General features: G+C 38.7%; 1 protein-coding gene across 4 annotated transcripts in view; it reads right to left on the bottom strand.

Annotated features, from left to right (window-relative positions):
• The window catches only part of LOC104115316 (villin-4), a 40,079-nt gene that overhangs the window by 13,948 nt on the left and 11,069 nt on the right, over positions 1–15,062 (bottom strand). For all 4 annotated transcript variants that reach the window (XM_009625911.4, XM_009625910.4, XM_009625912.4 and 1 more), the window contains 11 exons: positions 14,341–14,503; positions 14,103–14,250; positions 13,876–13,976; positions 13,540–13,695; positions 12,130–12,198; positions 11,969–12,037; positions 11,729–11,866; positions 9,433–9,561; positions 8,562–8,709; positions 8,387–8,397; positions 7,941–8,081 (listed from right to left, as the gene is read on the bottom strand). In XM_009625911.4, coding sequence (XP_009624206.1) covers positions 7,941–8,081; positions 8,387–8,397; positions 8,562–8,709; positions 9,433–9,561; positions 11,729–11,866; positions 11,969–12,037; positions 12,130–12,198; positions 13,540–13,695; positions 13,876–13,976; positions 14,103–14,250; positions 14,341–14,503 — 1,273 coding nt within the window. The remainder of the gene's footprint in view (positions 1–7,940; positions 8,082–8,386; positions 8,398–8,561; positions 8,710–9,432; positions 9,562–11,728; positions 11,867–11,968; positions 12,038–12,129; positions 12,199–13,539; positions 13,696–13,875; positions 13,977–14,102; positions 14,251–14,340; positions 14,504–15,062) is intronic.

The following is a 15,062-nucleotide window of genomic DNA, read 5'->3' as shown; positions in this document are numbered from 1 at the left end:
AGGTTATCAGTAAAAAATATGGGACAGATGGGAGGTGGCGTACAGCAGGAGCTTCTGGATCCTATGGTGTAAGTGTATGGAAGTCAATTAGAAATTTATGGTCAGGATTTATCAGCAATGTCAGTATCAAAGTGGGCAATGGCAATAAAACTTCTTTCTGGAACGATGATTGGATTGGAAATGGATCTCTTAAAGAGGTTTTTCCAGATTTGTTCACTTAAGTACAGCAACCCCAAGCTACTGTGGCTGAGGTATGGAGTATGCAGGGGTGGAAAGAATGTTACTTTCAGAAGGTTCTTCAATGACTGGGAGGTTACCAGAGTGATTGAATTCTACAAATTGTTGGATGGTTTTAAGGGCATCACAGAAGAATAGGACAGACTTATATGGTAAAGAAACAGCGGAGGAGTATATGTTGTAAAGTCAGCATATGGAATCTTGAATAGTTCTGGTCACATGAACAATGGGACATGACACTGGAAGCACAGCTGGAAGGTGAAAATCCCTTTTAAAGTGGCTTGCTTTTGTTGGCTTGTCGTCAAAGAGGTTGTCCTAACTCATGACTGTTTAATGAGTAGAGGAATGCCTATGTGTTCCAAATGTTTCTTGTGTGGAAAAGAGATTGAAACAAACAGTCACCTCTTTTTACATTGCAAAGTAACCAGCAGGCTGTGGTATCTATTCATGAATATGAAAGGTGTGAAATGCGCAATACCTAGGACAACTGCAGATATGTTAGCTTGCTGGAATGACTCGGGTATTCTACTGAGGCAGAAGCAATGGTGGAGGTTGATCCCAGCATGTATTTGGTGGTCAATATGGTTGGAGAGAAATTCAAGGTGCTTTGAAGATAGAGCTAACACTGAACAGAAGATCAAGACGAATTGTATATTTTTGTTTCACTTTTGGTGTAAAGAAGCTCTTGTAGAGGATGTAGAGTCTATAGTGGAATATTATTGGGTCCTTGTAACTACCACAAGTCTGGGTTTTCGTTTTGCTTTTTTTTTGGGGGTCTCGTAACTATCTTTTACCCTTAAAATAATCTTTATGCTAAGGGTTTTTAGATTTTCAAGACAATGTTGGAATTTGTTTTCAAACATTTTTGGTGTCTCATGGGTGATGCCAAAGTCTGTTAAGGATCTAATGCTAAGTCCGCAGTATCAAGTGATACCTAGAGAGATCAAGCTGATACAGAAGACTATTCCTCTTTGTATCTTTCGGACTATTTGGCTAGAGAGGAACATGGCATGCTTTGAGGGGGAAAGGAACATATTTCTAGATCTAAAAATAGATGTTTACGTAATCTTTACTTTTGGTGTAAAAGCAGCCTGCTAGTGTATCTTGGTCAGTATATGAATTTTCTGGAATTATTAGGAAGAAGGATGTAGTAGTTTGCTTCTTTTTGGCTTCTGTATGAGTGATGTACTAGTTTGTACCATCTTGGTACTACTTTATCAATAAAATCTTACCTTATCAAAAAAAAGTAGTTTGTCTCAATTCTGCACTTTCAGTTGCTATTTACTACCACGATTCAATCACTAAAATATTTTCCTTGAGGCTCCCTTTTTTCTCTTTTGTTTACTCAAAGAAGCAGTGTCGAGTGATGAAAGTTTGTTTTCTTACTACGCTCATCCTCTCTTGTTAGATCAAACGATTATAGGTTACTTTTGCTATTGAACCATTTTCTTGACTTCCATATATCCTGTCACAAATCCCTTAGCTAATTTGCTTTTATTATTTTGAATTAAAAAAAATCATTTGAATTGCAAATTTATCTTGCTACGATGCATTGCGAAATTACAACTCATGGACTCTTCAACAGCAGAGAGTTTCATCATCTAAGCTCCCTCGACATTCTTCTTAAATTGCAACAAAGAACAAAACTTAATTTTGGTACTCCATCAGAACTAACTGAGGTTTTTTTTTTACAATGTAACATGTATATTTGTATTAATCAATCTTCAGCACAAAGGAAATGTTGGAAGCCAAAAGAGAGAGTTTACAAAAGCCTACAAAGCTCCCTATTACAATCCTTGCTCTTCTTACAAGGAATCTAGGACCTGTAGAATTGACTCTAAGTCGTCACTATATTCTGCTTTACACCAAAAACAAAAAAGAAGAATACAATTCATTTTAATTTTCTGAATAGAACTAGTTGAATCCTCAAAACATCTTGCGTTCCTCTCCTTCCATATTGTCCACCAAATAGTTGCAGGGACAATTTTCCATCTGTCTTTGTTGGAAACAGTGCACTTCCCCCCTTCATTCCAGCTTGACAATAGTTCAGATGTTCTTCCTGGCATTGACCATCAAATGCCTCTGAGGTTGATGAATAAGTCCCACAACTGACTAGTCACTCTACAATGTAGAAACAGGTGGCTGATTGTCTCTACCTCTTGGCCACATAAGTAACACCTCGAGCAGATTGACATTCCCCTTCTCCTCAGGTTATCATGTGTTAAAACTGCTTCTCTAACTACCAGCCAAGAAAAACATGCCACTTTGTATGGTATCTTTACCCTCCATATGTGTTTCCAAGGCCATAGATTGACTTGTCCACCATCTTGGTTTAGGTACTTATAGGCTGAACTGACTGTGTACACCCCACTGCTGTTTTGGCTCCAACTAAGTGTATCATCTCCCTCCTGCAGTCCATTACATAGCTCCAGAGTGTTAAAGAAATCTGTAATTCTGGGCAACTCCCAATCATGTAAAGGTCTTCTGAAGGTGAGATTCCATGTCTGTGTACCCCGGAGTTCATGTACTGTAGCTCTATGTTGTTGATTCAGGGCATAAATGTCTGGAAAAAGATTCATAAGACAACCAATTCCTAACCAGTTATCTTCCCAAAAAAGAGTTTTCCTTCCATCTCTTACTTTGAATTGAAGCTTGACAGCAAAATTTGTCCACAAGTTCCTTATAGTTCTCCACAAGCTGGTACCATAAGCATTGTTTACCTGCTTAGTCATCCAGAATCGTTCCTTTTCATATTTAGCCTTTATTACCTTGCTCCACAAAGCTTGATCCTCCCTGGTAAACCTCCAAAGCCACTTCATCAAAAGGCTTTTATTCTGCAATCTCAAGTTCCTGACCCCCAAGTTCCTGACCCCCAGACCTCCCTTCTTTTTGTTGAGGGTCAATGTTTTCCATTTGACTAGGTGAAAGCCCTTCTTCTCTTTGTTTCCATGTCAGAGGAAGTTTCTTTTCAAGGTGTCCGGTCTTTTCTCTACATTGGCAGGTATAGGAAAAAGGGACAGCATATGTGGGAAGGGCATCTAGCACAGAGTTAATGAGGACCAATCTATCACTCTAAGAAATGTAGTTAGATTTCCATCTTGCTAGCTTTTTCTCACATTTTTCCAGGACTCCATTCCACATATCCTTGAATTTGCTTTTAGCACCCAAAGGCATCCCCAAATAAATGGTTGGGATAAAACCAATTTCACCTCCCAGAATTCCTGTCAGCAGCTGAATATTAGATCTCATTGACTGGAAAAATATGGCTTTTCCTCCAGTTGATATGGAGCCCAGAGATGGCTTCGAAAATTATGAGGATCACTCTTAGATACTTTACTTGGGTCGCATCAGCATCACAAAAAATGAGGGTATCATCTGCATATTGAAGGTGAGTAACCTCCAGTCTGTCAATTTGGTTTCTTGCCACATTGAAGCCCTTAATCCATCCATTGCCCTGTGCTGTTCTTAACATATTGTTTAGCCCTTCCATAGGAAGAATGAACAAGAAAGGGGATAAGGGATCTCCCTGTCTCAATCCCCTTTCCGAAGGAAAAAAGCCTTCAGGGGCTCCATTGATCAGGATGGAGAACTTGACAGTGCTTATACAGAATCTGATCCAGTTGACCCATTTCCTACCAAAACCCATCTTCTGGAGAGTTCCTAGCAAAAATTCCCAGTTGACATGGTCAAATACCTTTTCAATATCTAACTTGCACATAATTCCTGGCCTCTTCTCCTTGAGTCTGGAATCTACACATTCATTTGCGATCAAAACTGCATCTGTGATTTGTCTCCCTTTTATAAATGCCATTTGCTGTGAGTCTACCAACTTGTGCATCACCCTTTTCAATCTTTCAGTGAGTAACCTGGAGATCAGTTTATAAATGCTGCCTATGAGGCTGATAGGCCTAAAGTCCCTTAGCTCATTGGCACCACACTTCTTAGGTATCAATGCCACATAAGTGGCATTGAAGCTCTTTTCAAAGAACTCCTGGGAAAGTTTTGAATAGTAGCCATTATGTCTGATTTCACCACGTCCCAGCATTTGATGAAAAAACCCATAGTGTACCCATCCGGTCCCGGAGCTTTGTCTATTGCACAAGTCTTTAAGCATTCTAAAACTTCATTCTCCTCGAAAACATTTTGCAATGTCTGTACTTCAGCTTCAGAAATAGATGGGCAATTGTTCATATTACAGGTAGGTCTCCATACTTCTGTTTCAGAGTACAGTTTCTGATAGAAGTCGATAATCTCCCTTTTTATCTCAGCTCGTTCTTCAATACTCTCCCCATTTACCTTTAATTTGCTGATGTTGTTGAATCTTTTATGTGCATTGGCAGTTCTTTGGAAGAACTTGGTGTTCCTGTCTCCTTGTTTGAGCCATAAAACCCTTGATCTTTGCCTCCAAGCAATTTCCTCCTTTGTAGCAAATTCTTCAAATTCGATGGAGAGATTTGTTCTCCTGGCCATCACCTCCTCATTAAGGTTCCTCTGTTGTTGGATAGCATCCAACTCAGCTATTTGGGTCAGTATGAGATTTTTCCCCCTCTCCAGGTTGCCATAGCTATTCAAGCTCCATTCTCTCAATTTACTTTTTAAGGCTTTTAGTTTGCAAGCAAGGATGTAATCCGGTCTTCCTTCAAAGATGAAGGATGTCCACCAATTCTGGACTCTGTCAGAAAAACCTTCAGTCTCCAACCACCAGTTTTCGAACTTGAAGTAGGATTTACTGTGATCCCAGATGCCACACTGTAACATTAAGGGTGTGTGATCAGAACAAACTCTAGGAAGAGTTTCTTGTTTGATGTTTTTAAAATACTCATTCCACTCCATCGATACCAGGATCCTGTCAATTTTTGAGATGGTCTCCACTGTTCCCTCTAGCCCATGTATAGATGCCCCCTTCTAATGGAAGATCAACCAAGTCCATGTCTTCAATGAAATTAAAAAACTCAGTCATAGCTTTGGTTATTCTGCTGCAATTCCTCTTTTCAGAGGGAAATCTGACTGTGTTAAAATCACCGGCAACTACCCAAGGCCCTGTGAACAGACCTCTAGTACCCCCTATTTCCCACCACACTTCCCTTCTTTCTCTGATGCAATTAAGAGCATAAACTCCTGTCATGTGCCAATTAAAGTCTTGAGAATGCAACTCAACTTCGCAAGTCAATGAATGAGCACCCATGGTTACTACCTCCCCTTTCCAAACTTTACTATCCCATAACATTAGAATACCACCTCTAGTGCCACTAGCCTCCAATTGCCCGTATTTACTACCCCTGACCCCCCAAATTTCTTTGACAATCCCTTTTATATCCCCTTCTATATTCGTTTCTTGAAAACAGAATACATCAGCTTTTCAGTTAAGGATCAAGCTTCTGATCACCCTTCTCTTATTCCTGTGATTCAGTCCCTTCACGTTCCATGAAATGATTTTCACATTCATTGATCAATGATTGAGATTTCTTTCCCCCTATTCCTTGTCCCAGAACTTTTGAACTTCATGTCAAATACCAGGCCCTTTAACTCCTGGCTGCCTTTCTTTTTAGGAGTCACCGTATTTACTGGTTCTGGTTCTTGCCTCTTCGCTTGCCTGCATCTGTCAATCTTCTTGAATAAAGCAAAGGCATCCTCTTCGCATCCCTGGAAATCAACCCCAAATTGTTTGCTGAGCTTAATTACATTCTGATGAACCCATAAGGTTGCGTCCATCTCCCCTTCTAAATCGTCACTTTGCAATTGCATCTTGAGAGGTTCAGCTTCCTCGATTGCCCAGTTTTCAGGTTCAATTTGCACTGTCACTTGCATGTCGTTGCTGCCTCCCACCCCATCAATTAGAATACCCTCGCCGTCAATATTAGTCATGGCATCCTCATAATTATCACCATCTTCGTGATGTGCCTGTTGCTCAGCCTCCTGTGTGAGTGAGAGGGATTTCTCTTTCTTCGTTCTTTTTTACTTCAGAAGATAGAGCACTGTTAAGAGGGGAGAGAGAGATTGCCTCTATTTCATCGACTAATGGGTCTGCTATTTTCCAGTGAGGTGTAGTAATCTGGGCCGAAAAAAGAAATTGGGCCTCATTTAAAAAAGAGCGCAGAGTCCTCTTCTGAAAAGTAGGTTTTGGGCCTCTACACTTGGCCCTTCCACTTTATCATATTTTGAAATTGGCACATTATTTGATGTACCCACGTGACCGACCCTGTCATTAAAACCCCTGCACGCCTTTTCATGATAGGGTTTTAATGACCAGCGGTCATTACACAGCTTTCTTCTCACATCATCGTCTTATCCAGTAGCCACCCTCGTCGGAGATTCACACCAGATCGGAATAGTGAAGCTTATTCCTTTGTCAACTATTACCACTTCCTTCGGTGCCTTCTCCCCATCACCTCTAATTTTAATCCTTGCCCATTTGAGATGATTCTTTAAGGAAGTTTCTTCCTCAGTTTCTAGCCAACCTCCACAAAGATCTCCAATGGCTTTGAAGATTTTCTCAGTCCAGAAATGCATTGGGAGACCCATAGCTTTAATCCATGTCCAATCCCTTTTTGGGTTGGTTGAGCAGCAGCCGGCCATCGGCGACCACCATTCCAGCTGAATTTTTGCTCGCTTCCACCTCCATTCCCTTTAAGGATGTGTTCTGCCATGTATTTGTTGGGAAATTGAAAGAGAAAATTGTGTCCGGCCATTTCGTATACATCGACACCAAAAGCTTTCTTCCAAGTGTTCACTGACCATCGCCGGATGTCGGCAAGCGTTGGTTTTTCATCCAAGCCCTCGTCAAAACTTCCAACAATGCACCTGCTCAGCAACCCCTCATCTGTGTTGACCTCACCATCGGAGATTAATATTCTATTGTTGGGACCATGTGTAGCGTGGACATCATCGCACTCCCTTGACTGCCATTTGCTGACTTTAACAGAGGAAGCATAGGGAATTTTTGGGTCTGCCTTCTTGGGACCATTTGTAATAAATGACCTTTTATTAGCATTAATGAAGTTCTTGATCTTGAATGCGATTTCATTCCATCCCGCATTAAATGTAGCTTCTGGAATAATGGTTACTACTCTGTTGTCACCTTGAACAGTAACAATGCTAATAAATCTTCCGAACTTGTTGTATTTCCTGGAGCTGTAAAACGTTGAGTATTGCTCCTTTAGCTGCCATTTCCTTACAAACGTGCCAGCATCTTTTGAGGCTTCTTGATAGACAAAGCACAACCATTCCATAGTTTTCCAGCTGAAGGTTGATCTACGCATGAGATTACGGCTCCTTTCCACCCATTCGAACCAAGTTTCTGCTCTTGATTCAAGCCTTGTAATGTCATACGATTTGAGCCCGGCTGTAAAATAAATCCTATTATCACCCATAATGAACTAGAAAAGTTTTTAAGATTAATCACTGGAGGATGATTAAAATTAAAGACTCTAAAAAGGACGTCGGAAAAACTAGATTACGCCGGAAAAGTGTTGTTCTTTATCCCTTAAAGATTCCAGTCATTCAAGGAATTCAAACAAGGCCTGCCCTATCTGCATAGCACATACCAGGATAATCCTATAATATGCTCAATCCAATTTTCTGAAGACTCAGATTAACAACCTAAAGTAAACCTCGCCAACAAATAAATGCGGAAGTTAATATTTAGTAGTTCATAATCACCTTACTAATGAAAGAACTTCCTTGATAAAATGTTGAAGGCATACCTCACCAATGGATAAAGCCTGCATTTTATTCTTGTACTCTACCAGCTGGCCAACCCAAACATAAATATCCGAATGACAATCAAGGATAAAAATATCTTCTGTCATCAAATCATCTTGGTTGAAATTGTAGATCTCTGTCACCTGTAATACAGAGGTAAGTTGTCACATTGGACAAGTTATAAGAGAATCAAGTCAAAATGAAGTCTAGAATTTTTCCGTTAGTGTTGACTTGATGATAAGTGGGCATCCACACTTCGTCACTTCAGGTGTCTAATAACTATCTACTATATACACAAGCTACTTGTTATAGGATACAGTGTGTATCTTGTGACCTTTGTATTTTATCACTTCCCCTCCTCTCTCAAGAGGTAATTAGGCAAAACAACAAACTGCAAAAGTCTAAGAAGATTTGAGGGATAAAAAGAACAGTCCATCCGAACACTCACCTTTAGATCCCCTGGAGATCAAGTCAAATTCCAGTAGCCAAGAAATGGAGAAGTGAAGAAAATTAAATTAGTTGAACTATTAAAAGCAAAGAACCATATTAGTGCAAAAATGTTGATCTATTCTTTAAGTAAAAGATTCCGAAAATAAAAACAAAAAGAAAGTGAGAATCCTTACCTTTTGAGAAGGTGCACGAGAACAAATGAGGATCGCTTTCAGCATCCCGTCCAATCTTCTCACTAGGATATTCAGATTTTCCACTCAATATCTCCCAAAATTGCTCAGATTCTGCCCCTTCTTTTTGCAATTTCGACTGCATATCAGGCTGCACATTGCGTGTGACAAATAAGACAAGGATATAGCATAATTAATAGAACCAAGATGCTTCAGTTTTTTTTTTTTTTTTGACGAAGAGAACCAAGATGCTTCAGTGAGAGCACAAAACTGGTTCAATGCTCAGACCCTTCACAATCCCTGTGGCATTTGTGTCGACCTGACATGATTTGGGTGTGGGTGTGGGATCCACACTGGATTGGTCAAGTTACTTTGGGTGCTTTGACTACATCTATGACCAAGAAGTATAGATTGATTGGGTATTTGGTTTGAGTTTGGTTCATGTCATATATATAAAGTTATATGAAGTATCTGAACGCTTTGCTATATTACACGAGATATCTTATGAATAGAATATCAAGTGTTTATAAAGAACTAAATTTTATTATTTTAGTTAAATAACTTTAATTAATCGCATTATACTTATATATGTCGTAATTTACATTTATTGGTCGTATCCCAGCACCTATATCCGCACTCGGACCCATATCCCTGATCCTAAATTCATGTGATGAAGTATCCGACCTCTATATATGCACTCGTATCAAGTACCCACAACCGAGTCCAGAAAACATAGTCGCAAGTTAACGAGTTACGCAGGTTTCAACAAATAAACAGTAAATGTAAAGACTACCAAGCATTATTCCTTAGTAGCTTGCAGATAAAGGTCAAGTAATACATGTTCACTATGGGAAAGCATTCCATGACAACTTGCCTTGATAAGATCCAGCTGCCTCTCAACAAGTTCCTGGTCCTCAGAGGTGGTAAGATTTCCGGTCCATGTGAAGACAGAGGAGCCACTGTGTAATATGTAGCAATATGAGGAGTTCAAAGATGAAGCCACCTGATCCCGTTAAAATGGTAAAAAGAAAATTGTGATTTGTTAGCCAAACACTACGTAGGCAGAGTGCAGAATAACATAAGTGTATACATGTAGCTCTCAACAAGCCAGGTAACAAGCACAACAGACACAAATTCAGGTAAAATAAATTTTCCGAAAACCAATGACCACTCAATTTTTAGTAATTGGACTGCCTATCTAATATTAGTTTCGTTTCTATTAAGATCTACGAAAAAGAAAAGTGCAACAACTTGCAAAACCTACTTCAAAATCCAAAAATCATTTTGCTGAAGAACTACGTAGGAAGATGTTTAAAATCAGGATTTGCCATACACAAGCATGACGTTTTCAGGAATAATATATGGTGTACCTCATCCACTCAATGATTTATTAATTATTCCAATCATTTCATGTTAAAAACTTTCCAAATTCCAAATTGGGACATCTTACAGTAATTGAAAAACATCTCAATTATAAGAACAGCTCCTTTTTTCCATAGCTGTGATGTTCCACCGAATACATACTACCTCCACCAACACAGGTATTGGGTAATTCTGCCTGTTAAAGCATTAAGTAGATAAGGAAGAATTCACCTAATGTTGCCACATCTAGGATTCGAAGCTTGGTTTCCAACGTTGTTACTTCAGCTCTTCAAAGAGCTTTCAAGCATTCCAACTCAAGTAGTCGATGTTTTTTTAATAAAGTAATCCTTCTTTTGTGAAAACAAAAAACCAAGTAAAATGCATTATTTTACTTCTGCAAGTACATTACATTAGTCAAACTATCTTTTAATCTCTGCAACAAGTTAAACACGGATAAAATGGGACTGAGGGCAACAAAAGAATTTGGACCACAACAAGCTCTTTAAGGAAAGATTTGTCAAGCTACTATGTCATCTGCAGGATGACATTTCTGTGAGGGTCGCTTAGTTGGACACTAAGGTCCAGATACAGATACGGTTGTGGTGTAACAAGATTAAAACTTTCATCTGGAAGCATTTTCCTTTCCAAAAGAAATCTCAGAATCAGAGAAGACTGCAGTCCTCTCAGTAGCATTTGAAGAGTAGTAGGCTGGGCTAGCTAGATAGAATCTAGAGTGAGCAACTTCTTAATTGATGATCTATGCCTGTTTGTTCCCTGACACACCCTGGTGACGGGGAAGCAACAAATAAGAAAATGTGATAATTGACATCATAAAAACCAAGAGAAACTAGTAATAAAACTAAAACAGTATTAATTTATCAAAAATAAATAAAACTACTTTCAATGTCCATATAAAATAATGAGAAAAGTGTTTAAATAATGGAAAAACTGGAATCCTAAACTAGAATTCTTAATCACCAGTGACGAAGAACAGCTAAAATGGAAAGAAAACAAAGCAAGAGAACAGAGATCCTAAAATAACTAGGGAAAAAATATAGTAGAGATCCTAATCTACGCACGATACCAAGATATTAAAAAAGAATACTCCCTCCCCAATTTATGTGGCACCATTTGACTAAGTTACGGAGTTTAAGAAAGAAAGGAAGACTTTTGAAACTTGTGGTCTAAAACAAACCTCAGATATTTGTGTGACTGTAAATCATGTCATTAAGGATTAAATGAGAATTTTAAAATCAAATCGTTTCTAAATATAGAAAGGTGACACTTTTTGGGACAGACTAAAAAGTAAAGTGTTTACTTCCTTACCTCGGGTAGGTTGAAAAAGTGTGCCATAAATTGGGATAGAGGGAGTAATATGTACTGCAATCTGAGCAGTATATGATAAATGGTAATTCCCCAACCCCAGCCCCCTTTTCATCCCCAGTCAGTTAGACAGAGTGGAGAAGATTCCTAATTATCAAATGCTGAAGATTCAGCTGTCATGAGTTACGCCATTCACTTTTGAATCTGAATTTCTAATCTCACTTAAACAGGAACCAGCACAAATAAAACCGTTTTAAGGAGGATTTGAGGCCAGAGATATTAGGAAGAATGAGAGGACTTTTAAGTCAACCATGCCGAATAAACCACCCCACTCGCACCCTTCTCCCCCTTGTAGCATCCTTTTGTATATCATTTGGAAATGGGAAAACATTCTACATCGATTCACATTCCAACTAGACACATTTATGACACCTCCAGTACCAATATGTGTGCATGTATATCATGAACTGGCAGGATGGACTTACAGGTTCTACTTGAATTGATTGCATATTATCAGGTCCAGTACCCTGAATTCGGAATAATGCAATTCCATCCTCTTTATATGTATCATCAGCAAGCTCCTTCTCTACTAGGTGTTTTTTGTATCCTTCACTAAGACCACCCTGGTAATTTTAGTATAAATAAGTTTACAATAAATGTTCAAAATGATTTTAGAAAGGACGAAACAATAGCCTCAGTCAGACACTTTCTGCACTTCCACAAACCTTAAATACAATAAAGCTCTGAAAGATGACAAAGAACTGGAGTGGTTCATATCCTTCATAAATGCGAGCCTGGAAGTTTTCCATATTAACCAAAATTCAGCAGCAACTCTAGGTTAATGATCAATATTCAATTTTGAACTATTATCATGCCAGTGAATTACCTGAGTAGCTGAGAACTTCAGTGACTCACTTATCTTGCCTGCTTGAGAAATTGCTGAAACTCTATCTCCCTATGTTCCATAACAAGAAAGCAGCATAAGTAATGCTATCTTCTCTTCTTTTTTTTTTTTTTGATGAAGTAAAGATTTTTATTAGCATAAGTAATGCTATCTCTAAATGTTTAATAGCCGTTTAGAATTTGTTTTGACACAAGCACAAGGGAACCTTTCAAAACTACACATCCCCACTCTACTTCCTGAAACCAAACCATGTTTCTTATACTATGACTCTGATTTATATGCTTTCTTAGCTTTACATACTCAGTACATTTTCCGTACTGACGCCCCTTTCTTTTGGGCGCCGTGTTCATGCCCACAGGTGCAGATAGACCCGGTGACGTCCCTCCCCAGTAGGGTGTTGTTCATGTTGATAGGTTGTTGCTCTCCACTCCTTCGGAGTAGCTGTTCAGAAGTCAATAGGTACTAAAGCAGATGTCATAAACGTTTTGGGTATGGTGGGGCCCTGTCTCGACCAAGTTGTGTAATATATATATCTATCTTTTTTGGTACTCTTAGAGGCTTGCAGACTAGTGTTAGTGTTTGATTGCATGTAATGGTCGGGTATGGCTATGCTAGTGACAATGATGATGATGTATAAAATGCCAATGTTTCTTTTGCTAATCAGTTATTCACATGTTAATTCTGGTGCTAATACTTGGAGGCCTCAATGGCCCGATTTTGTGAATAAAAAGAAGGTAAGAACAGATGTTGGTTCGCACGGGCCTTCGAGCATCGTGTGCCGGTCGCACCTCCCAAGGTTGGGGTGTGACAGCACCTCACCAATGGGTTATGTCGTTAAGGGCACAGCATCATATATAGAGCTTAAATATAGTTTTTCCATTCTTTTGTCCAAATAATTATATTTGTGTTTAAAGTTACATTTTCTTGCAATGCATTTATGTTTTTATATTTTTCCCCTTGGCTCTTTTCTTTGCCAAGGCCCACGCTTTAATTGCGCTTTGCCTTAACGCTTCAACAGACTTTAGAGCTCTTTTGCAATTTTCACTTTTGACTACTCTGCTTTGAAGCCACTTTCCTCTTTTGTTACTGTTTCTTTGTATCAAACAGTAAAGTATTATCCAGGGTTATGTATTTATGATACTCTTTACAGTCATGACACCAGTTACTAAAGGTATTTTGGTTATTTCCGCATTGTTTCAGACTTATTACATATCTTATTTATGATAATACAGTGAAGACTTTATTTATATTGTCTTGTTATGGTTGAATATGAGTGTTGGTTCGCCTAGCGGGTTGGGTTAGGTGCCATTACGATCCTAGTGGCATTCACGTCGTGACACACATAAAATTTTCCGGGAACAGAACAGAGAATGATAATGCTGACGATTTTACCTCAACACTTTGCTTCCCAAACCAGGTGCCAATGAGATGTTCCTCCTTATCTTCTCCAGGGTAAGAATATTGGAATATATAGCAGTCTCCACTATAAAATTTTGATTGATCTGATGCTTGAAGAAGAGTCTTCTGCTGGCCATTCACACGCCACACCTGAACATTGAAACGATGAATCAAATACTTACAGCAATGTAATGTTCCATAGAAGATATTTGTCCAATATATTACTTCACACGCTTCTCGTAATTTGCTTCACAAATAACTTCTACTTTAAAATGGAAATCACCAGAAAATCTTTGTAGATCAATATGGAAATAGACAGAAGTTAGACACCTGTAAATTGCCTGTGCAGTCAATATATGGTTGAGGTTCTTCCTTTGGAGGAGCTGCTTTCATTAGGCCCCTCACATTAAGCCCTTGACGCTTTAGAAGCGCTGGAGAACCACGAGGAAAGGAGAACATCAGTACTATCATCAATAGGAGAAATTGAATGAAGAAACAAAAATATGTTGCTTTTTAGTTCTAGGAATTAGCAGAAATCCACCAGTAAAGTGACTAACCAGCAACTTTGCCTCTACCATCCTCCGTCACTGCCACATTAGTTGATTGAGGCCAAGAGTCGAACTTTGAGCGGAACATGACAGTCTCGAACCCTTCAATTACACGAATTACATGGCACTTTGGTCTATCAAGGCCACAGAGTAATTCCTATAAGGTGATAGTGAAATGAGATAAGGATAGGGTAAATAGAAGTTGAGATACAGATTTAATAATCCAAACCGACAAGTGAAATATTACATCTGCAGCCCCACTTGCAGTTTTCCTATCATCAAGAGAAGTGTTTCTTCCCATCCACACAAAAACTTCTATCCCACAATCAACTATATAGCAACCATTTGTATCTAGCAACTCCCTTGTCAAAGACTCAATCTCAAGAGGTTCTGCTTGCCCTTTCTGAACTCTGTAAAAATAAACAAATACCACCAGAATTGAGATGTAGAGGCTATAAAGGTGATCATAAGAAAAAGGAAAAAAAATTACACTTCTAACATCTTGAAACGTATCTGAACAAGAAATCCTTCTTTAGTGGCAAATGCTTATCAAGTATAAACATTGCACATTTACCTATAATTGTGCAACTTTTGGATAAACATCATTTTGCTTTTTATTTACTCTGGTCTGTTATTAAAGTCTGAAACACTCCAAAAGTACCTGAGCATAGCAGAAATAAACTGGAAAACATGAACTTTATACCTCCAAAATATGAAGGTAATAGAAGATCACTAAACATAAACTTTTAATGCTTGAGTCTTATTTTAGTCCCAAAGGCGAACTTCTGTATGCCTCCTAGGACTAATGTCAGTATTTCTAACAGGGAGTCTCCCTCTCTAGGATTCCAGCAAACAGATTTCAATTCTTTTCTGTTAAAGTAAACATTGTTCATAAGCATCCAGAGGATGCAAGCAAACTATAATGTAAGATTAGCTCCAGTACATATACTTTGAGCATTCAAGTTTCAA

The sequence above is a fragment of the Nicotiana tomentosiformis genome, chromosome 8, assembly GCF_000390325.3.
Source record: "Nicotiana tomentosiformis chromosome 8, ASM39032v3, whole genome shotgun sequence".
Lineage (NCBI taxonomy): Eukaryota > Viridiplantae > Streptophyta > Magnoliopsida > Solanales > Solanaceae > Nicotiana > Nicotiana tomentosiformis.
Note: the sequence above shows the minus strand (reverse complement) of the source record. Positions and strands in the feature narration are given on the sequence as shown.